Source organism: Phascolarctos cinereus, unplaced genomic scaffold (assembly GCF_003287225.1).
Source record: "Phascolarctos cinereus isolate Bilbo 61053 unplaced genomic scaffold, phaCin_HiC Scaffold_4;HRSCAF=312, whole genome shotgun sequence".
NCBI lineage: Eukaryota > Metazoa > Chordata > Mammalia > Diprotodontia > Phascolarctidae > Phascolarctos > Phascolarctos cinereus.
The window spans coordinates 9799826-9825565 of NW_027555847.1; the positions used below are offsets into that span (position 1 = coordinate 9799826).

The 25740-nt window shown below is 43.9% G+C and overlaps 1 protein-coding gene and 1 long non-coding RNA gene across 4 annotated transcripts in view; one reads left to right on the top strand and one right to left on the bottom strand.

Annotated features, from left to right (window-relative positions):
• AMPH (amphiphysin) overlaps positions 1–25740 on the top strand; it is a 224531-nt gene that overhangs the window by 177881 nt on the left and 20910 nt on the right. For 2 of the 3 annotated variants that reach the window (XM_020964329.2, XM_020964330.2), the window contains exons 14-19: positions 1083–1199; positions 5150–5173; positions 7443–7466; positions 10535–10567; positions 13128–13184; positions 14257–14367. In XM_020964329.2, the coding sequence (XP_020819988.1) occupies positions 1083–1199; positions 5150–5173; positions 7443–7466; positions 10535–10567; positions 13128–13184; positions 14257–14367 (366 nt within the window). The remainder of the gene's footprint in view (positions 1–1082; positions 1200–5149; positions 5174–7442; positions 7467–10534; positions 10568–13127; positions 13185–14256; positions 14368–25740) is intronic. The other variant, XM_078152048.1, reaches the window with a different exon arrangement.
• LOC144456736 (uncharacterized) lies at positions 21207–24233 on the bottom strand. The gene is made up of 2 exons (XR_013485782.1): positions 23988–24233; positions 21207–21434 (listed from the first exon to the last, which is right to left on the bottom strand). It is a non-coding gene; the product is annotated as an uncharacterized LOC144456736 (long non-coding RNA).

Here is a 25740-nt window from a genome sequence, read left to right on the forward strand (position 1 = left end):
CATGACATACAAAAAGGCTAAGATGCTCTGATCAGGTCCCACTCCCTTATTTTACAGACAAGAACACTCAGACTCAGAGAGGAATTGGCTTGCCCAGAATTACCCAGGTAGCGAGTGGCCAGGTTGTCTGAACTCAAATCTGACTCCATGTCCGACATGCTCTCTACTGCACCAAGATGCTTCCTTCTTGCTTGGAAGTCCTAAGTATCCATAATTTCATTAGCAAATTTATGCCTTCCACTGACTTAGATTATAGCCTCTCTGTGAATTAGCAGATGCTCTTTGAGAATTAGCGTGGCCCCAAATGGGCATCAAACTGTGGATGACCTGCTGGGGAACCTCCTTGAACCAGGCATGTCCCAACAGCATGCCGTGCCATGGCCCACGAGTTTGTCTGTGCTGGAAGCCTTTGAGAGCCCAGGGTCAGCTCCATGCCATGAGGACACATCAGAACAGGAAGAAGGCAGACTACTCAAACATCCCCAATCAATGAGTCCTGAGCTTCTGCCTGAAACATTTTAACGATGGGGAACTAATGATATTGCACTTTGGGACATCCCTGATCTTTGGGGGCTTCCCTCACCTTGAGCCTAAATCTGAATCACAGTTCAGATAACTCCTTCCAGCTCAGCAATTGCAAAGCAGCATTCAAGTCAGAGCCAATGAGTGAAGGGTGATGGGGTGGGGGTGGACTTCATAATTGCCCTTAAAACTGACATGTGGGTGTGAGGAATAGGCCAAAATTAGCGGCTATTTTTTCGTTGACATATTCACAAAACACAGTATAATAAAAAAAAGATAATTGCATGTGAAGCTGTATATCTATTATGTACAACTTGCTATTCCTTGTAAATATCTAATAGTTATTTTGTACATTTCTTTTTTATTTCCCTTCCTCCTACCCCTGCCCTGGAACTTGCAACTTGGGTCTTGTGACATTTAATACAGCACAGATACTGGAGGAGCCCTCGGGCTGATATCCATCCCTCACTCAAGCTCTAGGCTTGACCGTGTGAGCAGGGAAGCCTGGGCCAGGCCAACTCCTGACAACAATGTCAAGTCACTGCCCTCTTCCTTAACAGAATGAAGTTCCTGAGGCAAAGAAAGAAGAGTCTTTGCTCGATCTGGACTTTGATCCTTTCAAGCCGGATGTTACACCAGCGGGATCAGCAGGGATCACCCACTCGCCCATGTCTCAGGTAGGGGGTGGTTTTTTGGGTGGGGAGGAACATGGGGAGTTGGCAAGTTGAGACACACATTTCTCACTTCTTTGCTAACAAGGAACACGGCTGGTCAATTTATGAGATGGACTTGGTCCTTTCCATATCTCATCAACCACTTTCCCCCTCAGGGGATCCCTTCGTCCTAAGAGAAGATAAGCAAACTGATGCCTTCTACATGCCCCCAAACCTTTCCATTCTGTTAGTTTTCTCATTCTGTGAAAGTTCCTTTGAATTGAAAATGTGGTATAGTGGATAGAGAGCTGGCTCACATGCCAGAAAGACCTGGGTTCAGGTCCTGATTTTGACACATATAGGCTGTGTAACTTAACCTCTCAGGGACCTAAGCAATTCTCTAAGACTGTGGCAAGTTGCTGAAAAGTTGATGACCTTTATTGGTAGAGGGAATTTTCTTCCCTGGGAGTTATCTCTACCAATAAAGTCGCAAATCCTATCCTTGTCCCTAACTTAATCTCTCCTATTCCTGACTTCTCAGGGATGATATAAGTGATCCAACTAGGACACAGTTCAGAGACAAAGCCGTGTTTGAGAATTAATACCTTTGGCCCTAGTGACTTGACTCACCCTTTCCACAAGCCATTGTTTTCCCCTTTATCCACCTAAAAGGAAGCTTTCTACAAGAGAGCTGTGACCCACTTACTTTTCTCACTGTTTTCTTCATCCCTTAGTCATCTTTCTAATTTAACCATGGTGGATTTAGTCTGCCTTTAAGGCTCCAATAGGCCCCTCTGGCACAGAGGATCAGCCTTGATTTTTGCTTCATGATGGTTTCCTAGGGTATCTGAGGGCAATTGCCCCCTTCCCCTCCCCTTCCTAGCTATCAGAATGAAGAGAAAGACATGGAGGGCTGGTTCATGCAAATTAATAAACATTTTTAATGTGTTTGGCCTCAAGCTGTATTTGAAGAGAACATATTCAAGCCTTCTTAGCTTTTCCTTGCAGCTATAGATGGTCTCTCGGTATTGGCCTAAACGGTGACATCCCACGTGAGCTTTCAAGCATTTCCTTGCTCAATGCAAAGGAAGAATGGATAGAGTCTAAGACACCAATGGAGCAAATACTGTAGTAAAGCAGTATTGGCTGGGATGCCCAAACAGAGTTGGGAGTTGACTTGGCATATCACTCATGCCTTTCCTATTCAGGAAACTCTTTTTTTTTTTTCAGTAGAGATTATCTGCAAAAGGCATAATACCTCCTCAGGCTTTCCCCCTATCTAAACCTGTCTTGAGCCAGGGACCACAGAAACATTTCAGGATGGGTGCTGAGATACCACATGGGCCATTTTCATAGCACTTTTGTTGGACCACTTGGACCAAGGGAGTCACCTCTTTTTTCTATCAAACCCTAGTTGGAACAGGCCACAGACTAGGGGTTTTCCACAAACTAGGGCTTTCATAAATATTTTTTCTATAAGTGGGTGCCCTCTGCTGATTCTCCTACCCCAATCCCAATTGGTCTGAATAAGCAATAAAAGAGGTTACGTTATGAAAGAAGAGAAGGACAGAGTAACCATAGAACTCATCTTGTCCTTTTATCTCCTGCCTGCTAGAACTGGATTTAAGGACCTCCATCATGTTTTCAGATAATAGACCTGTAGCCTGTGCTGCAGAGCCTTTTTCCTATCTCAGTAGTTGAGCTCTAGGCAGACATTCACCTTTTCTGACTTTCAGGAAAGAATGAAGCTTTGTAGTCCCATGACACTGTCCTGTTATCTTCATTATCCTAGCATGATTTCCTTTCCATCTAAAATAGACCCCACCCCCACCCCTTCCCTTCAGGGTTTGGGATCAATATTCCGACTAATAGTGCTCTCCATGTTTGGATCTTGGCTAGCTGCCTCCAACAGTAAGCCCATCCTTTAATGATCCTGAGGACTGATAGTATCAAACGGCCCTTTTCTCTAGAGAAGATGGTGAGTCTTGTCAGCTTAGTGTGTGAGCTCCTATGCTGTGTAAATATTAAGGCATCGTGTCCTAGGGAAATAGAAACAATCCTTGTGTTTGGTAGATGGTGCCTCATTCAGACAGCCATTTTTAATTAAATGGAATTTGAAATAGCCCCAGTCCATGCTGATGTCTTCAGAAAGGGGCAGAGGTGTTAAAATGTGAGAAATTGCAAAGGCTGGGACATCCTACCCAGCTCCAGTGTGACAGGGATTGGGGAATGGAAGTGTGCCAGAACCAAATCCCTGGAATTTTCACCTTAGACTCAGAGATCCAGTGCTGGAAAGGACCATAGAGACCAATGAGTCTATATTCCTCATCTTACAGCTGAGGAAACTGAGGCCCGGAGAAGTTAAGTCACAGACCTAGTAAGTGTCTATAGTGGGATTCAAATCCAGGTGCTGCTGAACCCAGGCACAGTGCTGTCTGCACTGTGCCACATTGTCTCTCCAAGGCGAAATTGTTAATCTTGGCATTTCCAAATGATGGCACTAAATTAATGGAGGACTAAGCTTAGTACTGCATTTTCTCCTCTGCTCTTTGACTTTAGCATTTCATTATGAACACAAGGAATCTGTGCCAGTGCCACCAGCAGGCCCAGATGGGGATGTGGTGATTGGTATTGAGCCTCAGATGTGTGATGCGTAGAGAGACCCACCCCTTCCACAGTTCCCCAATCCCTCTGCTCCCCACCCAAAGTGAGAGGTGAAATTCTGGATTGACACTTTATGATTAAGGTATTAGATGTCAGTTAAGATGATGTACAATGAAGTCTTGTAGGGAAATTCCACTAATTACCAGTTGATTACTAGAGCTGAGTGTCACTTGAGGTAGAAGGTAGAATTGGAAAATGCAGTTTCCTTGGAAATGTTGGACAAAGAACAGTGCCCTGAGCTTCATCTAATGGAGACTGGCTCGTGCTGACAGCCCTATAGTCATCTGAACCCTTCCTTCATCCTCTGCTGAGTCACCTTCCTAATGCACACAATAGAAAACAATGTTGAAAGGGGTCTCAAGGGTCACCTTGTCCATCCTTTCTTCTGCCAAAAAGCTGGCAAGCGGTCAAAGACCTCCAGTCTGGGCAGACTCATGTCCTTTCCAAGTAGCCCATTTCCACTTGCTCTAATTTTCATTAAGAAGAGTTTTTCTTCCACAATGTCACTCTGTTCTCCCCACTCAAAAATCTTTCATGGCTCCCCATTTTCCATCAAATCTAAATTGTAATTCAATGCCCCCCACAATCTGACTCCAAGCTAGTTTTCAATCTTATTCTATGGCACTAGGTGTTCCAGGCCAACAGGAGTGCCCACCATTCCTTCCATCTCCTGCTTCTCTACTTTGAGGAACAGAGCCCTTCCATCTGTCTCTCAGCACTGATTGCTTCCTTCAGGCTCACCTAGATATTACCTCCTCCATGAAACCTTCCCTGACTCTCCCACCTAGAGAGTCCCCCCTCCCTGCCTCTCCACATCAGGCTGTTTGACCTTCTTCATGCACGTATGTTTTAGCTTTTTTTGTGGCCAATTGTAAGCTCCTTGGGGGAAGGGACAAGATCATTTCTGTCTTCTATTCCCAGCAGTTAGCATAGTGGCTGGCATATAATAAGCATTTCATAAATACTTGTGTTTGAGTGATTGCACACATGTACTCTCCCTTCTACTAGACTGGAAACTCAGAATGTGCCTATTTCAGCTTTATACCCCGAGTACCTAATGCAGAATAAGGAAGGTTTGTCGTATTGAATTCAACAAGATTTGTTCTTCCTCAGGGCAGGCATTTTAGGCTTCATTATCCATACTCCTTTCTTACTTTCAATATTTGATATAGTACTTTGAGTAAAGCAATCCCCCCAACCCCACCCCTTGGGAGAAGCCAAGTGGGTGCTTGACCAGGAGCCCACTGAACCAGCCATTCCCACAGATTCTCATTTAAGTGGAATGACAATATTTTTTTTTTCCTTTTCAGACATTGCCCTGGGATTTGTGGACGGTAAGACTTTTACTAAGGATTGTATATGCTGATACCTCTGGGTCACCAGAGAATCTATAATACTTGAAATTCTTCATCCAAACTTTTGTGCAAGGAAAGCTAAAATTATGTTATTAGTTGACAATCTGATCTCCCTAGAGCCATTACCAGACTGCTGAAGATACACTGTATTTCTGGAGGTCTGCCATTCACTCAAACCATTGGCCAACTTAAGTTTGTTTGCTTGCTTGTTTGGGATCTGGATCTGTGATTTTACCAGTGTGGGTAGGGTGATTCCCAGTGTGGAAAATCCTTCCCCTGAAACATACCAACAGCTCATCTTAGCTCATAGCCTTTGGGAGCTAAGGCACTGAGAGTTGTCTTGTAGTGTGTGTCAGAGGCAGGACTTCCTGACTTGAACATCAGCTCCCTACCCACTCTACCACCCTGGATCTCAGCCTTAAGTGGCCCAAGCTTAGCTCTTAATGCTATGGTCTTGGGTCGGAAGATTCACAGATGATCAGGAAGATGAGAAGAATAGAAAACCAAGGGTTCACAAGACATAGTAACAACAATTAATAATGATGATGATGATATTGATAATATAATAACAGGATTAGGGTTAATCCTAACTACTACTACGACTACTACTATTACTACTACCCTTTACGTAGCCCTTCCAGGTTTCCAAAGCACTTTACATATATTATCTCATTTGGCCCTCACAATAGCCCTGTGAGGCAGATGCTATTATCATCCCTTTTTACACATTGGGAAGTCAGGCTGAGAGATAATGAATGATTTTCCAAGGGTCACATAGCTAGGAAGTATCTCAGGCAGCATTTAAACTCGGATTGCCCTGACTCCAAATCTGGCTGTTTCTAGAACACAGGGATTAGAGCCTGGACACCTAAGTGTTTGTGTCTCTTGCCATGACTCCAGTTGACATAGTATCATCTGGGAGTGATAGAGTGAGATGAGAGGCTTCAGAATGAGGATGGAAAAAATGTTTAAAATGTAGATTGCTTTGCATCTGAAACAGCTGATGTCTAATTATCTTCTAGAGCCAGGGGTTCTTCACCTTTTTGTGTGTCCTGCTGCCTTTGACAGCAGTCTGGTAAAGCTAGATTCTTCCCTTCTTAGGTAATGTTTTCTTTAAAATCCATAAAATACATAGATTTGCAAAAGAAACCACTTCTATTGAAATACAGTGACAAAAATACTAAAAATAAATTCAGAGACCTCAGGGTAAGACCTCATGTCCTGGGCACATCTTAATGTTCCCCCATAGGATGTGTGCATCTTCCTGCCTGGCATTTAGAAATGGAGAAGGGACATTATAACTAAAGCCTGGGATCATCTACAAGGCTAATGCCTCCCAGCTTGTTGATGTAAGGTTGTTAGGGAGATGGCCATCAGTGCCAAGACAGCTCATAGTGAAGGTCATTTCCTGCTGGCCTCTGCATGGTCATCCAAGGAAGGGCAGCAGAGCAGTGTCTCTCCGGATTTTGGATCAGACCTAGGTCCAAATCTCCACCTCTGCTTCTCATTTGCTGTATGATCATGGGCCACAAGGTCATTTAATCTCTCTGAACCTCACCTGCACAGGGGCATAATGGTGACTGTGCTTCACAGGCTTGTCAGGTGGGTGGTTATGTATCGTAGATCTGCTGTCCAGCTCAGTCAGCCCTCCCAGTAAGATTCACAAGTGAGAACTACTTTTTCAGCCAGGGCCAAACTCAAAATGAGTGGTTGATAATTCCAGAAATGGAGATGCGCCTTCACAGTGAGGCCGTATTGCTTATCGTTTCTCCCCTTAAAGATTGTGTACATGTTGGTAAGCCACCCTCATGAAGTCGGTACTGGCTTTAAAAGTTATAACTGTGTCCCTCTTCATCAGGCAAAGGGATGGAACAAAACCCGAAGGCACCATGGGTCCAGATGACTAACTATCTAGTTTCCATCTAAGCAAGGCTATGGTGTCACCTCCCACATGAGACCTTTTCTGACCACCCCCCATCCCCTCCTCAGCCTTGTTAGCTCTCTCTCCTTCTCAAAATTAATTTGTATTTTCTTTATTTTGACCTGCAAATGTGTTGTTTCCCTTCATTAGAATGTAAGCTCCCAGAAGGCAGGGATTTTCACCTTTGTCTTTGCATCCCCAGAGCCCAGCATGGTGGTTGGTACACAGAAGGCCCTTAAATCTTTGCTGCCTTGAATTTGTCGTGCCCAGCTCTTGTCTTTGCCATGTCTTGCTCTTGCCTCATGCATCTGATTTTCCTCCCCACAGACAAGCAGTGACCTGGTCCAGCCGGTAGGTTGACTTTCTGAAATTTCTCACTTTGTAGTGGTGAGTGTGCAGTGCTTATGTTCTTGTCCCTTCCAAAGATTAGGAGCTTTTCTCATGACCTTGCTGGGTGCCCCCCTAGTCTGAGGCACTTTACCCAAGGCCCTCACTAGCTTCTCCTTGGCCTTGATGTGACCGCGCAGACATTGACCTCTGTGTTTTCTCACCCACTCTTGCCATGACCAAATTCATCTTACTTTGTTTTTTTCCCCCTTTGCTCTTCTGCCTGCTTTAAAGGCTGATGCTTCAAAAAGCCTTTCCTTGTGTAACCTGATCATGGAGGAAACTCCAGACCTTGGGTCAGCCGAAGACATTCCTGACCCCCAAAGTGACCTAGGGTCATTCGTCTGGGGCCTAGATGTTAGCACAGACAGTGTCAGCCAGGAGGTTACAGCAGGTGATTCTGGAGAGAAATCCATACCTGAGCCTGTGGCAGAGCTGAACGCAGCATTACCCACTGAAGCATTGCCTCCTGCCATCACGGAGAGTGACCATCAGGCAGGGCCAGCTGTCACAGAAGAAAACTCATTGATTTCCCTAGAGGCTGAACCAGAAGCTAGATTTGCCATGGGTCTGAGTCCAGAGATGGAGCAGCCTTCTGAATACTCACTAGACTCTGAGACGCCAGTTGTGGAAACTGGAGGCCTTCAAGAAAAAATCCACTCAAGTGTGGAAAAAACAAAGGAGGAAGAAGAAAAGATGGAAGAATCAATGTGGGGAAGCTTGGAGACATGTGAAAAGGTAGACACCAGCAATGTTAGCACCCAAGGGATAGAAGGTGCAGAGGAGTATGAAGAGGAAGCTTGGGAAAGCCGAGGAAGCAGAGACCCACAGCAGCCTAAGACAGAAGGAGAGGGAGGCCAGGAAACATTCAGAATCACAGAGGAGAAGGTTATTTGTGTGATGGGGGTCTCCTTAGGGGTAGCTTCTTTTGAGGAAAGGGAACACAGAGGCAAAGAATTAGCAGGAGTAGATCCTCCAGGTGCATTTAGAGATAAGGTCCAAGGGTTAGATACTGAGGTGCCACCAACAATCAATCAGTGTGAAATTGTCAAGGGCCTTGAAATTGAACTTGAGAATGCCTTAGACATCTGGAGTCAAGAGCACCAAACACAGCACGTGGCAAATATTGAGGGTACTAGCACTGTAGGACAGACTTTTGCTATGGAGGAAGGAATAGTCATTTCTGCAGTTCCTCCTGACTTAGAGATGGTAGATCACTCAGGGCAAGACCCTATGGGTCTGGCAGACAGTCATGGTGATTCTGGCCTGAGCAGTACAGAGGAGGTTGCTCATGAACTTGAAGATGGCAGTGTCAGCACACTCCAAAATGTAGCTAGAGTCGATGACCCTAAAGCTGCCTTCATCCCCATCCAGGATGAAATGGCCCTACCAGTCAGAGCTGAGTCTGCCTCTTCTGACAGTACTGTGGCCAAATGTAGCAATAACCTGTGCGCAGGTCAAGCAGAAGATTCACTGGGAGAAGGGACTGAAACTACAGTCCTCCAAGACAGAGGAAATAGCATTAGTAAGCCAGAAGGCTCAGAGGCAGATCCTTGGGGGATAGACGCAAATCAGATTTGGCTACCCAACTGGGACCCTACTGTGAATAATGAGGATTCCTGGGACTTCAGTGGTCTACCAGATGGCCCAAAGAATGGCTTGGATAATTGGCCTGAATTTGTTAATCAGTGGCCCACCCAAGACATGGGAGGCTCCAGTAGTTGCTGGGAAGATGCAGGCCTAGATGCCAACAAGAGGACATTGGAGGCTCATTTGAAAGCAGGGTTATCTGGGGAACAGGCCAGCATGAGTGTCTATCAGCAAAGCCAGGATTTAGCAAGACCCATGGTTCTGTTCCACGTGGGCAGCTCCCCAAATGCTAGCACCGAGAGTTCAAATAGTCCTAAAGACAGTGAGACCAACAGCTCAGACTTATCTGAAGATGAGATTGCTAATCGGAGATATGGAGTGTTGTACCGAGAAGTAGAGGCTGAGAAAGAAGAGGTACCTACCCCGGTGTGTAGCCTAGCCTAGCCCCAGATCCCCGTAGGCTCTGTTACCTCATGTTTTCTACACATCCATGATCCATGCCTTCCTTCTCCGAGTGAGCCCTCGCTGACCTCCTTGACAAACTACCCCAATCCTCTGAACTCTGTGCAGCCTGACCATACAAATAGGTTGACCAAAAAAAGGTGATCATTCTAAACAGTCCTGGTCTGTGCCCCCATCCCAGGTGCCAAGTGTGGAGATGACTGAATGTTTGCCTTTCAAGCTGCCATACTATGGACAGAGCAGACACGATTCATAGGGACATGATTTAGAATAGGACCGTAGCTGTCCTCTCCTCCAAACTCTTCTTTTGACAGAGGAGGTAACTGAGACAGAGAGGATAAGTAGCTTGCCTGAGGTCACACAGGTATAGAGGCAGAGCTTGGGTTTGAACCCAGATATTCAATCCAGGTTCTCAACCCACTGCTTTTGTCTGTGCACTATAGTTGGTGCCCTCAAAGAGCCTACAGATAAGGAATGCATGAATAACTTACATTTACACACACACACACACACACACACACACACACACACACACACACATTGGGAAAATCTTGTTCTGGGTAAAATTCTAAAATTGTTGTTTAGAAAACCCAGGGAAATATCTTCTGACAATGACTAGGACAGTGATGGTCATTGCCTGACAGGCGAGAGACCCCAAGGCACACCTTGGGAGCTCACCCCTTAGGCTTCGTCCTACCACTACTGAAAGAGAGAGTCTTTAAGAATAATGAAACAGCCACCAGAAATTACTGGAAAGAGCATTGGCCTTTTTTTTGTCAGCAGCCTATTGAATGTGCTCCCTTGTGCCCTCCTCCATCTCATAAGTACTCTCACTCATGGCCTTTCCCCTTTCTCTCCATTTTGGCTTCATTGGTGATGTGTCATTGTCTTTTCCATGTCCACACATAAAACTATGTGCCTATTAACAAAGGCTATAAAGACTTAACTATTAATACATACTGGTCTCCACTTCCACTTAGGCATCCAGTGGCACCTTCAATGGATTCACCCAGGTAAGAAATAAGTGAGTCTGAGAGTGACTCTGGGCTAGCAATGATTGAACTATGCATAGATGGGTCTCCAAGTGAGCAGATCAGATGCTTCGTCTTCAAGTCGGACATAGATCATAAATGGTAGATTCATAAGACTGGAAGCTTGATGGGTCTTTGGATGCCGTAGAGTCCAACTCCCACATCTGTAGATGAGAATACAAGAGGCCCAGGAAAGTTGTGACTTGCTTGCGGTCATATAGGGAATGAGTACACAAAATGATCCCTTAGGCTTCAAGACTCACCAGGTTCTGCTCTCCAAAGAGAGACATGGGGCTGCTATTGGGTGGCTGGGGGAGGGAGATAAAAGGGAGGATAAATTTTGAGTAAGGCACTCACAAAGTTTCTGAAGAAATTCCTCCCTGAAGCCCAATATAGAAGTATGGAAACAAAATAATCATAATGAAAGCCATAATGTATCGAGAGACGTGATGGTGCAACTGTTCTCTGCCCTGCTCAGACCAGAGTGGAGAACTGTATATATTAGGAAGGACACTGAGAAACTGGGAAGTGGAGGACTTCAAATCCATGTCATGTGAATATCAGTTGAAGGAACTGGGATTATTTAACCTGGAATAGCCTAGATTTAGTGGAAAAAGGGGGCACCTCAGGTATTAGTCTGGATGCCTCATGAAAGGGGGAGCAGACTTGGGCTTCTTGACTCCAGAGGCAGAATGAGAACCATGAGCATGAGCCACAAAGCAGTAAATGTAGGTGTAATATCAAGACAGAAATGATTAGAGCTGCCCCTGCAACAGTGAAATGGGCTATTGGTAAACAGAGGCCAAATGACAACTTATCAGACAGGGCGGTGGTGGGGATGTTTTGTCAGATAGGGGTTGGAGTAGATGGCTGCTGAAATCCTTTCCAACTCCAGGGTTCTGGAATTCCTCCCTACAAATCGGTTTCTAGTGCCACCAATGTCTTAGTCTGGCTCCACTGGTGTGGGGTGGAGGCTATCTTACAATCTCAGGATTGTACAGACCGCCCCCCCCAACCTGAAGAGGATGTCAGGATGGTGGTGCTGCCAATGTTCATTGGTGAGGTTCAGTCATACTAAGTGCAGAGATAGTTATCACCAGCAAAGAGTGAGCACACATGAGCACCCAAGGATACTCAGTCCTTTTAAGGGAGATGGGCCATTTGAAAATGTGATCTTTGCCTGTGGCTTTTTAAGAAGCCGTTGAGACAGGAAGCATGATAGCAGCAGTCCTAGAATCCCAGATTGGGAAGGGACCTGAGTGACCATCTAGCCCTTACCCTTTTTTCTGTCATGAACTCCTCTGGCAATCTGGTAAAGCCCACAGACCCTTCCCAGAGTTATGTTTTTAAATGCAAAAGACAAAATATATCAGATTACAAAGGAGACCAACTATGTTGAAATATTCTTTATTTCTTAAAAGCCAAGTTCATAGACTCTAGACCCAACTGGACTCCAATCTAACTAAAACACTGAAAAAAAAACAGATTCAACCCAACTCAGACCCAAAATGAATCTTCCATGATAGACCCAACTGGTGGTCTGCCATCTTCTTCCCGAAGGCCTCTGGTGAGGGCCAAACTTCTACACCCCCCCCCAGGTAGCCCCTCGTCTTTGTGGTTAGCTCTGTTAGGAAGTTTTCCTCGACACCAAGTCCAAATTTACCCCTTTTCTCCCCACTTTTCCTAGTTCTGTCTTCTGAAACTAAGATGAACACAGTCTAATCCTTCCTCTATGGTGACAGCCATGTGGATGCCTGAAGATAGCTATCATGTTCCCCTGAGTCTTCTCCAAACTAAACATCCTCAGTTCCTTCAATAGATGTGGATGTGACATGGACCCAAAACCCTTGACCATCCCTTGGTCCTTGGTTGGACCATCTCTAGGTTATTTGTTTCCCTCTTAGATTGTGCCTTGAACTGAATGAATGATCCAGGTTTTATGTGATCAGAGCAAGCCTGATTTCCAGGTTAGGACCTAGTTCTTGTGATTGACAACTATTAAGAAGAGGATGGCCTCAGATGGGATTCTGGACTTTGACTGAGGAGAGGATAGGGACAAAGGAGTGCTCAGCCTGAGCCCTCCTGGTCTCTAAGGCTAGTAGGCTGTCAATCTCATCGACCCTTTCACAAGATACTCAGCACACAGGTACAGACACAATGTGTCAGCCCCTATCAGAGTCTAGGGTCTACAACCTCACTAGTTTCTAGTAGATGCATCATTTTGGATCCCACAAGGCACCAAGTTGGATCTCAGCAGGTGTGCCGAATAAGGCTGGCAGCAAACCAGCCCTGAAGAGAATGTATTTTTAGGAATCTTTTTCTTCTCATTATGTTGTTTCTTCAAACCAAGATGCATATTCAGTGCAAACACATAAAAGATTGTGGCTGAATCTGTTTGTTTGGTTTTTTTTTCAGTTAGACTTTTTATGTAAATTTAGAAGGCTTCTAATCATAGCCATTAAGGTGACATTGTTTCAGTGTTATCTTGGGGAGTTTAAAAAATGCTGGCAATTTAATAGCTCCTTTTCTTCCCAATGCCCAGCCTCAGGACACTTCTCTCTTCACCGTGCCCGCCAGTCAGACTGTGATAGAAACCTCGGTAAGTAGTTCTGGTTTGTAGATAAGGGGAAGATGAGCATTTTCTTTCTTCCCTACTTCTTCTGACAACTCATTCTCTGAGGGATAGAGATTCATCATGTTGGATGCCCAGGTACCTCTCTTCCACACAAACAGCTGGGAGAGCTGGGAAATGTTGCTTCTCTGACTTCTCAGCTTGGCCCTAGCCACCTGTAGAACAAAGATTCTGAACCTGGGTCTGTGAACTTGGATGGGAAAAAATGTCCATCTTTATTTCCTTATAATTGGGGCCCTTGATAATCCTATGCATTTTATTTGATGTACTTCAAACCGTTCTTCTATATAGATTCTGTATTGACATAAATTAATGCTGTAGGAATCTCCAGAGGCCACCGAATCCAAGCCTCTGATTTGACCAGGGCCAAGTGACTTGCACAGGGACATCCACAGCTAGATTGTGTAGGAGGTAGGACCAAAACATAGGTCTTCCTGACTCCAAGCCCATTACTGTACCCCCTGGGCCACTCAGCAGCCTGTCTGATTATCTTTCCTGTCCCATACACACTGTCCTATTTATATGGAGCACTGGATATATTTTATCTGTTGTTTTCAGTTGAAGATATTGTTTTTCCATGAGGACATCCCATCTTCACCTATTTCAGCATTTGGACTTCTAAACTGTTCCCCCATAGCACTCATTCTGCTTTTGGTCATTCAGAGCTGGGAGGTCTCAAAGCAGGTTTCCCACATGCTGCTTTCTTTGTAAATTAATCCTTTCTGGAAATATGTGCCCTTCACCCTCAGCAAAATCACAGAAAGAGGGCCTTTTTTTGTAGCATGTTCCCAGGTTATCACAATGTTCACCAAATGACTATTTATGGAAGCTCAAAGGAACCCAAAGCCTTGGTGTCATCAGTCCACTTATCAGGGACATACAGTAAAGTTCAATGGTTGTCAAGTTTGGAAGATTCACCAAAACCGGTCAGATGGACGTTACCATTAGTCTTAACTGCCAAACATGCCTTGGTGACTTGGGTTCACTTTTCATATGTTCTCTTTCTCCTGACCCACCCTCAAAATAAAATCAAACAAAGGCTGAGTCGGAAGAAGTGCCCCCCACAGAACCCAAAGCTGAGGAGGCTTTGGCTGGAGCTCCTGCTGAGGGCCAAGACATCCAGCCTAGTGAGGCAGCAGAGGAGGCTGAGGTGAGTGTCAGCTTCAGCTCCCACCCATCCATGCCATCTTCACCTCCCCACCACCAGAGTCATCTCTTCATTCATCCATTCAGCTCCCATGCAATTCTTCTGCTTTACACGCCACTGGGCACCAGCTTCCACCGTGAACATCCCAGCTGAGAGAGGGTTCAAGTAGGTTTTGTTGCACCCTTGACCTTTGAACTCCCTTCCATTTCACATCCCTCGTTCATTCACTGACTGATGGCCCTGCTTTTCAAGTAAAGGTGCTCCGACTACTAGAAGATAGCAGTTCTGTTCAAGCAGCTATAGGACTGACTGCTTGGATAAAGCACACTGTGCCATTGACCCTTTTTTACCAGACCAGATGTGCCTTGTGGTCAAATGGTTCTTAAGGGGTGTGTGTGTGTGTGTGTGTGTGTGTGTGTGTGTGTGTGTGTGTGAGAGAGAGAGAGAGAGAGAGAGAGAGAGAGAGAGAGAGAGAGAGAGAGATGGACAACCCCTTTAGTAGAAGAATTCTGATAAAGCTTCTCAGAGTTATGTTTTTAATGTATAAAATAAAATGCATAGGATTACAAAAGAAATCAATTATGTTGAAATACAGTTATCAAAAAGTTTTTTTAAAAAAGTTCATAGATATCAGGGCAAGAACTCCTATATGTAGACAATTCTGTAAGGATTGGGATAGAAATTGAACCTGTGATTTCACTGGGATAGGAACTTCTGGATGAAAAAACTTTCTAAGCCAATGCAGGTCAGCACCTGCTATTTCTAATCTTAGAGAGCTTCCCAGAGCACTGAGATGGTCAATGATTTGCCTCAAGTCAGAGACATGACTTGAACCCAGGTCTTCTTGACTCCAAAGCTGGCTCTCTATTCAGTAACACTAAGGTTCCACACACAATCTATATCCCCACTCCTGGTGAACATTTTCTAGAGGGCCATGTCAAGAATGACATATTGTGAGTACAGAAATGTCTTTGACATCAAAGTACAAAGTATGAATAGGAAACTTGATAGAATTCATTGAGAAACCAACCACAATATAGTAATGAAAAGAATGATCTGCTTGGGGTTGCAGCTTTGCCTTCTTGGATTGGCAAGCGTCCAATTAGTATTTAAAATAGTGAATTACGAACACATGCACGAGTCTGGGCCGTTACCTGCTCTCAGTGCAAGTCCAGTTTGTCCACATTGGCTGGTGTGAAAAACAGCTGTGAAACATGGTGGGAAGTGGAAGGGTAGATGCTGAACACAGATGAACATGACAGTGCAACACACATGAAAGTCAGGGAGGGAGATTAAGGGAAATTGACATAAAGATACAATAGGGAGTGAAGACCAGTCTGCCCCTGGAATACAGTGAAAGGTCTCTAAAGAATTTCAGTCAGTCTGCCATTCAATACAGGCTTCCACAAGAAGTCATACAAATAGGAAAAAACAATATCCTTGTAACCCAAAATAACATTTTTGATATTAGATAACTAGAATTGAAAGCTTATGCTTGCACTTGCCTTGAGTTATCTTTATGGTAAGGTATGTAGACCATCTTTCAGATCTGCCATTTATTAATAGACTAGAAGGATAATGTCATGTAAATAATGAAGTGATAGTAGAAAGACTGGATAGAGAAAAGCAGAGTGGATCTGTCCTATTTTTGTCTGAATCATTTGCACTGGACCCTGTGCTGGTTGGGAAGACAACAAAGTCCACAAGATCTGTTTGAAAATGTTGCCCTTTTCCTTGTTCTGCTTGGTCCCAAAGGACAGCACTGAGTGCAAGATCCAATAAGCCGGTTTAAGTTTGATGTCAGGAAGAACTTCCCAAAATTCAATGGACTGCCTTCAAGATGGCAGGTTCTCCCTCAGTGGAGGAGCTCTGCAAGCAGAGGTTGCATGAGCCTTTAACGGGGATTGTAACATTATAGGATCATAGACTTGGAGCTGGGATTGACCCTAAAGATCATCTAACCCAACCTCTTCATTTGACAGATAAGGAAACTGAAGCCTAGAGACGTGAGGAAACTGAAGTCTCTTGCCCAAGGTCAAAAAGTGATAAGAAGGAGAGCTAGGGTTTGAACCTAAGTTCTTGACTTCAGGTTTGGGTTGGCCCAGATAGTCTCTTAGCTCCCTTCCAACACTGAGGGACTGTGATGCTAGAGATCTAGGAAGCTGACAGCTTTCGCCATCTATCTCTCTCTAGTGATTGCTTCCATCTTCTTTAGCAGCCTCAATGTCCTCTGACTTGATACTTTTCTGATTGCCTTATCAGAAGGCTTTATCTGGCCTTATTGGAGGGGATAGGCTTCATTACATGTCACTAGGACACTTCCTTGTCAATCAAAGCTCATTTTACAAGTTCATTATAGACTTTTCTTTTTACAAATTTTTTTTTTTTGCAAGGCAACTGGGGTTAAGTGACTTGCCCAGGGTCACACAGCTAGTAAATGTCAAGTGTTTGGTCTGAGGCCAGATTTGAACTCATGTCTTCCTGACTTCAGGGCCAGTGCTGTACCCACTGTGCCACCTAGCTGCCCCTCATTACAGATTTAATAAAAAGAAAGATACAATAAAAAAAATGTGACTGATCATAGGATTCATCATGAAATTTCTTATACAAACAAGAGGGCAGTAAGTGTTATCTCTGTGTCAAATGTGATAGAGTTTTAAAGAAAAGTGCTTCTGTTGCTGGTGGTCCTGCCCTTATCCTCTACTTTGTTAATGTCTGCCCTCTGTGGGGGCTTTGTTTTTATCAGTGGATCTCCTTTTTCCCCAATCCTTGAATGAATGAATAAAAAAGCATTTATTAGGTGCTTACAGTGTACTATGCCTTAAGCACTGGGGGTAGAAATAGTAAGGCAGAGATGGTCCCTGTTGTCAAGGAGCTCACATTCTAGTGTAAAACATGTAATAGGTTTTAACAGCAAGTCCTTTGAGAAAAGCCCATGATCCTTAGTGTGCAGGGGCAAAGTCAGGTCAAGTCTCTTCTTTCGTGTCATTGCCACTGATAAAATCACATCTGTTTCTGATGCTGCGCCATCTGACAATGCCAAGGACATTGGTGTTGAGGACTTGCTTTTGAAGGTCTTCAGTAACTGTGGTTGTTGAGGAGACAGGGGCTTCAACACCTATGGAGGCAGTTTCCAGGTCACATCTCCACAAGGATTGTCTGCTGGAATTACGGTTGGGCTGGAAACAATGCCAGTGATGTGGGCAGGGGGTAGATGGGAGGGAGTGGTTCAACTCCTGGCTTACCTATCCACTGGTTCTGGTTGATCAGTGGTTCAAGCAACCTCAAGGTTTATTATTAAGGCCAGAGGCAGCACTTCCATTCCAAGGCCTCTTGGATTCAGGAGTCTCCATTAGGTTCTGAAGGAAAGGTGATAGTTGGAGGGGGGCAATTGTTGTAGGAAGCATGCTATTAAAAGGATTCTTATACAGTTGAGTTAAATTACATGGACTCAGAACTCCCTTCCAGGTCTGAGATTCTATGGTTCTGTGGTTCAGTGAGGTTTGCAATTCACAAAACTCCTTGCTCTAAGCCTCTCCCTGGGCCTGATAAATCTGCAGAAATACCACCACCAAGGCCAGTAGAATATCATTCACAACCCACTAGAATAGTAGAGCAAGATGGGACAGCCATTTCGCCAAAGCAACTTAAAATATCAATAGTTTTTGAGATAGTAATACAAAGATTGAAGATTTATGTGGGCTTATTTTGTATCCTGGGAGCAGATAGGTGGCACAGTGGATAGTGTGCTGGGCCTGGAGTCAGGAGGACCTGAGTTCAAATCCAGCCTTAGATACTTACTAGCTGTGTGACCCTGGGCAAGTCACAAACCCTGTTTGCCTCAGTTTCTTCATCTATAAAATAAGCTGGAGAAGGAAATGGCAAATCACTCCAGTATCTTTCCCAAGAAAATCCCAAATGGGGTCACAAAGAATCAGACATAACTAATAATCATCTTCAACAACAAAATTTATGTCTTGTTACTTTGCTGAAATTATTGTTTCAGTGATTTTTTTTTGACTCTATGGGGTTCTCTAAGTAGACCATTACATCATCTACAAAAGTTGATACTTTTGTTTCTTCTTTGTCTATATTTATTCCCTCAATTTCTTTTTCTTGCCTTATGACTACGGTTGGCATTTCTAGCACTATACCAAGTAATAGTGGTGATATCAGGCATCCTTCCTTTACCCTGATCTTATTTACCCCTGGTGTAGTTTTTCAACTTTATATCTAATATTATATCTAATCTTATTTTGTAGATGAAAGTTAGGCCACAGAACTTACAGGATCTGTTCACCTCACAGTCAAAAAGACTTGGTTTGAGTCTCTTCTGAAATAATTACCACCTGTGTGACTCTGAGAAAGTCACAAAAGTGCTCTCAGCTTCAGGCTTCTCATCTGTGGAATCAGTCAACCAAGAAGCATTTATTGTGTTCCTACTATGTACCCAGCTAGGTGTTGGAGAATACAAGCACATAAAGTGGTCCCTACTCTCAAGAAAGGTCCCTATAATCTATATACAAAGTGTATAGATAATGGTGAAATGTAGAGTATACGTGTGTGTCAAATGAGGATAACAACCAAGTAGTCAGTCAGCAATCACGTATTAAGCACTTACTCCATGCTGGATCACAGTACTAAGCCCAGCAGTTACAAAGAAAAGCAAAAAAAAAACCCCACACCAACCTTAGAAGGAGCTTTCATTCCAGTGGATACCTCGCCTTGCAGAGATAATGCCAAACACTACATGAATGTTAGTTCTTATCATTACCCAGTTACAGTGGTAGTAAATGGTGGCACTTACATTTGAACTGAGGTTCTCACACTCCCGAGCCATTATACTTCCACTGGAAGCACATTCTTTTTTCCTGCTTTGGGATGCAACCACCCTGAGGGAAAGAACTGTTTCTTTCTATCCCCATAGTCAGGGCAGTGCCTTGCATAAATATATATCACATTTTATTATATAATATATGTTTGTAGAATAAATAGAGAAAGGAGTATAATAAAGGGACTGAAGATACAGAGGAGAGAAAGGAAGGGATAGACATGGCCATAGGTGAGCTGTTCAATAATCTGCATTCAGCATCATGTCCAGGACCTTTTTAGAATCTCACTAGAACTCCTTGTAGGTAGTGACCCAAGGACAGAAAAACATTGACTTAGGGGAGATATGCTATTCTGTGATTTTTACAAATAAACCCAAACTTTATCCAAAAGTATAGCACCACTGGCCCCTTATTTGAGAACTATATCATAGAATGTTAAATCTAGATCTGTAAGGGACCTCAGATGTCATCTAGTCAAACTCCCTCATTTTTTTACAGATGAGGAAACTGAGGCCCCTGTTGGTTAAGTGACTTGCCAAGATCAAACAGTAGGTGTCAGGGGCAGCTAGATGGTACAGTGGATAGAGCTCTAGCCTTGGAGTCAGGAGGATCTGAGTTCAAATCCAGCCTCAGACATTTGACACTTCCTAGCTGTGTGACCCTGGGCAAGTCACTTAATCCCAATTGCTTCACCAAAAAACAAAAAGAAAAAAAACAGTAGATGTCAGGGATAGGATTTGAACCTATGTCTTATGAAGACACAGTCAGTGCTCTTTCCTCTGGATCGCAGTAAAACAGAGGTCCTACCCCAAAAGAGATGTGGGAGTTAGAGAAAGGAAAGAAGAGAAACTCAAGGAGAAGGCCTCTCCCTCTTCTAAGTGAATGGTTTGCTTAGGAGTTAAGAGAGATACATGTGCACCCATCAGCTTTGCATGCCCACAATTGATTCCAATGTCAAACATGGGATCAAAGATGGAAAGCTGAAACGAATCTTAGATGCCATCTAGCACAATCCTTGCATTTTAGAGATGGAGAAACTGAGGCTCTGAGAGGGTACATGACTTGTTCATGGCCACATGGTTAGAGTAGTATCTGAAACAGGATTTGAACCTGGCACCCCCTCACTCTACCCACCACAACAGGAAGCTGTTGTTGTTTGTCCTTCCTTCTCAAAGAGGGCCATGACATCGGGGAAATGATGCTATAAGTGAGGCAAGGCTGTGCAAAGTCCTCCAGAACCATTTGGGTCCAGTGGCCAGATATCGATCAGGAGGACTGGAGACGGCTCCAGATGCAGTGGGGGACGTTGGCCTTTTTAAGCTAAGGTCTTTCCCAGGTTTCAGCTTGTCTGAGGTAACATTCATTCAGTGATTAAGGATAGGTAAGAAATGATGCAAAGAATGGCCTCTTTTACCTAATTGAAAACAAAATCAGGGAGGGGAATCTGGGAGGGGAGGACCCTCAGGGTTTCTGGCCAAAACGGAAACAATTGCTATTTACACACACTCTGAGCCTTTGGGGCCCAAACAATGACTAAGTGAGGCTTGGGCTGGGACCTATTGTTAGCCAACCAATGAGAGCCAGAATGATTTGGGCTAGATTTCTTTCTTAAGGACCATGCCTTAAACCACAGGAGGCAGAGCCCTTCTGAAGGCCTAGTGTCTCCTGGGACCAACTGTGTGACATTTAGAGGAACAATCATTTCTATCTGCAGCCTCCTTCTACCCCCCACTCACCCCTACTTTCAAGTGTTTAAAGCCTCTTTGGGCTTCAATTTACTCAAATTAATGCTTACAAGTCTACAATCCTCCCGAATTTCTTCCCCCAAAAGATCAAGATGTTTTACTTTCAATTATATGACCACAGTTACGGTAAAAATAAGCAATTAATTTCAAAAAGGAAGGCACAGTTAATAATAAGGAATAAAACTGAAGCCACAGATCCTCCCTTCATCATCCAAAGGACAGCCCCCACACCATTGGTTTTTTTGGGGAAGAAAAGATTCCTGAATTCTTTCAGTCCCAAATCCCTTCTTTACTCTGAGTTGCAAGCAAGAGAAAAGAGAGTGGAAGGGCTTTCTTGGTGAAAGAATGTCAAAATTGTGATATTTGGGACTGGCTGTGTCTCTCAGCTCTGGACGTCAGGATCCTTCATGGATGTGAGTGAAGCCTTGAGGTCTTCTGAGGGCCCCCACATAAATGTTCCCCAAATCCAATGCCAGCACGGCCCAAAAAACTCCTGTTAATAGTAGCAGAAGTAAGGTTTAGTCTGAGGCAAGGTGTGGCCTCCTTGTCTGTGTGCCCCTTCTTCCTCACCCTTCTCCCCCATGTTTCAGTCTGGGCCCTTACATGAATTTCTCTGGAAACCACATCCTAAATTCTTGACTCACACCTGCCTATCTCTGGTGAGGTGGCATTCATGCCAGGGCATGTGGGCTAATCAGCATAGCCCTGAAGCATTTATTAACGGTGGGGGCAATTCGCACCATGGCCCCCATTGCATGCTAATTTCTTCCAAACATTATATTCATAAATACAGCTTATTTTTACATCATTTTCATTTCTAAATATCTCTCTTCCCCCAACCCAATCTGTCTTCCCTTGTAACAAGAAATTTTAAAAGAAAGTGGGGGGAGCAGGGAGCACACCAGCCAAGTCTGACAGTATACATCATGTTTCCTATCCGTAGTCCCCCACCTCTGCACAAAGAAGGGAGAGAGGTCTATTTTCTCATCTCTTCTTTAGGGGCAAGCTTGAGCTTCAGAATTACATAGCTTTCAGTTTTGTTTGTTGGTATTCTTTCCTCTTATGTTATTTCCATGTCCTGTTCAAAAGAGATTTCTCCTATATAAGCCCATGATGGCAATTGGCAGGAGCCTCATAGTCACAGTGTTCCTTGCTGCCCCAAGCAGTCCCAGAGATGAGTGAAGGGTGGTAACCTATGGATGGTGCCTTGGTCCAGGAGGAACATTCAGCAGCATCTACAGTTTGTGGAATTTAAACTGCTTTTCCTTTTGCTCTCTCTCTCATTCTCACACAGACTGTAAATAACAGCTGGCATGTTAGGAAGATGTGCTCATCATGCCGAGCTCAATTTCATCCCACATTTTGTATTTACCAAACATCCAGGTTGCTAAAGTTGACAACCAGGCATCACATCAGTTCTCTCCCTGGGTCTATCCTCCATGAGGGCACAGTATAACATTCTTTTCCACTTAAGGATCCCAAATGCTACTTAGGATAGTGGTGGCCCAAGATGGAAGCCCATCCTGTCCAGTTCCTTCATTGTATGTACATGAGATCATAAACTTATAGAATAGAGTCCAAAGGGACCTCAGAGGTGGTCTAATCCAACTCCTTCATTTAACATATGAGAAAACTGAGGCTCAAAAGAGCAAAGGTGACATTCAAGGTCACATAGGTAATCAGTGGGAAAAAATCAGTATTTAAATCTAAAATTTAAAACTGAATTAAATCCAATCTTATCTTCTTCAGTCAATCAACAAGCCATCATTAAGGACCAATTATGTACCAGAGCAGCTAGGTGGCACTGCGGTGGACAGTGTACCAGGCCTGGAGTGAGGAAGATGCATCTTCTGAGTTCAAATCTGGTCTCAGACATTTACTAGCTGTGTGACTCTGGGAAAGTCACTTAACCCTGTTTGCCTCAGTTTCCTTATTGGTAAAATGAGCTGGAGAAGGAAATTGCAAATTATTCCAGTATCTTTGCCAAGAAAATCCCAAAATGGGGTCACAAAGAGTAGGACACAACTGAAATAACTAAACAAAATGTGTGCCAGGCAGTGTACCAGGCACTGGGGATACAAACACAATAAATATTTCCCCTCCACCACATAGGCATGGTCTTTGTTTCTCCTTTCTGGCCAAGATATCTGAGAAAACCACCCTGGAATTCTTTTCTCAAAAGAAAAATCCACAAGCCCATTCCTAGGCTAATGTTGAACTATTTAGAAAAGAACATACAAATCTCTTTCGTCTTTGAAACACTAATTAACCACTGCCACAGATGTCAGCAGTAGCCAGCAGGGCTGACCTGCCCTCTTCCAGAAACCATCCTTAGCACCTGAGTGTCACTACCAAAGTATTGTAGATTTTCTTCCAAAAGAATGAAGCCAAAATTACAATGTTGTTATGAAAAGGGCAGACAAATGAAATTGTGGAAGGAAGGAAGGAAGGAAGGAAGGAAGGAAGGAAGGAAGAAGGAAGGAAGGAAGGAAGGAAGGAAGGAAGAAAGGAAAAGAAAGAAAGAAAGAGAGAAAGAAAGAAAGAAAGAAAGAAAAAGAAAGAAAGAAAGAAAGAAAGAAACAAGGAAGGAAGAAAGAAAGAAAGAAAAAAGAAAAGAAAGAAAGAAAGAAAGAAAGAAAGAAAGAAAGAGAAGTCCATAGAGAGCATTGGGACTGATGTGAAGACCAGGCAGTCTCCATTTGCCATCTTTGATTTAATTTCCTTTTCTGCACCACCAACATTGTCTTTACTTATTTGCATAAGAGTAAGTCCTGTGGGAAATGAAAAGCAAACTATGTGGGTTTCAATAATGCATGGTATAGATCCACTATAAATCTGGCCCTGGAGGGGAAACTAATTTTCTCTAAAGGGGGTGAGTCATTCCAATATTTATTTCAGTGGAAAAATCCAAAGATTCATAGTAAAGAATAGAAAAATAAAACAAGCAAATTATGCACATTCATTTTGAAAACACATCACCCTTTGCCAAAATAATAGATCATCCCTAAAGTGGTTTCCATTTTGTTTTAGTAAATTAGTTTTTTACCTGAAGTGTCCAAGGCTTAAACAATATTTTTGAATTTTCCAGTCAGAGCTGTCATCTGATTTTCTGTAGCTTTTTCCCCATTCTTTGTCTTCTGATAAAAACAGAGATAAACAGAGCAGTTAGACCAAAGGAAGCAACCAGTTCCTTCAACCTCCCTTCTGTAACTTGATTTTCAAGCATCCCAAGCATCCTGACCATCCTGGTCAACTTCCTTTGGACCTGCTCCAACTTGTCAATGCTCTTCCTAGCGGGTCACACAGGATTGACTACAATTTCCCAGGTGGGGCCTGTCTGGGCCAGCGTGCAGAGGCACCAACAGAAGCACCCTGTCTTGGGCACTAGGCTGCCATGAACAAAGCCAAAGTTCCCTTTGGTTTTCTTGCCTCCCATGTCACGTTGGTGACTCTCGTTGGCTTTTTTTAATCACTGAAACCCCGCGTGTTTGATTTTTTTAAATTTATTTTAAATTTGTTTAAACTTATTTTTTGTTTTTGTTTTTTAAATCGAACCATGCTTTCCCCATTCTGCGCTGAGACCTCTGAATTTTGAGCCAACTTTAAGACTGTGGGTTTATCCCTATCATTTTTTCCTTCTTGGGTTCAGCTCACCACTCTAGCTTATTGAGATACTTCGGAGTCCTAGCTCTTTCATCCACCACATTACCTCCCCTTCTAGATTCAGTTCCCCATTTTAAACGTTTAATCAAAGGGTCATCAGCTCTCCATAAATCAGTCTGCTTCTCTGAATTGGAGCACTGGAAATCAAGCTTTCCTGGGCCTCCTGAGATAGGATTTAATAAGGGATTGCTTCCTATTATTGAACAAAATCCATTTGTTTCCATGGCACTCATCAGTTGGAGTGCGTGTTTCTTGTGGGTATGGCCACGTCTTACCCTTCTCGTCTACTCCCTATTGCTCAGCACACAGTAGACAGACATTTTCTAAATACTTAGTGATTCTCAGTTAACTAGCAAATATTTCTGAAGCAATTCCTGTGTGCCAAGAACGGTGCTAGGCACGGAGGATGCCTAAGTGAAAGTGAAAGTTCCTATTCTCAAGCAGGGGCTGGCATCAGCCACTTGGGGCAGGGCAGGAGATCAAGCATTGCCTCTCCCTAAAGTCTTCTTTTGACTGCAGACGTCCTCGGATAGGAGCGGGCGGACACACTGAACCACAGGCGCCTTCTGCTGCAACTTCTCTCCCTCGTTCCCTCCCAGGGAACCCTCTGCGTCCTGGGAGTTTCCATTTGCCTGCTCTGGCCTCTGATGTTCCCAGCAGCCCCTCCCTGTCTACCTCTGGATATTATTCTGGGTGCTGTGCTTTGGCGCATCTACAGAAGAATCCATCCATTTCTACAGAGACGATTCTGAAACGCTGTCATTTTCACTGCATGGAGCTATTAGGAGTTGCTATGGCAACTGTGCTGCCCTCAACAGAGATGTGCATGCACCTGGCCAGACACAGGGTTTATGATGGAACCCCAGAAGATTAAAATGCAGAGAGGATTGCCTGTGAAGTCCAAACATTCCCAATATCCTTTTATTAGAAAAGAAACTCAGATATGCTTCCAGGCATGGGGGGGAAGGGAGGGCCCAATGAACTGGGAAGGGACAGCCTCCCTCCCCTTTGGAAAGATGCACTGAGTTCAAGAGCAGAAACTCTCAGAGGAATTTACCTTGATGAATTACCTGGAAGGAGAGTTCTGAGTGTTTTAAGTCTAGATAACATGAAGGAGGAAACAGCGAATATTCTTT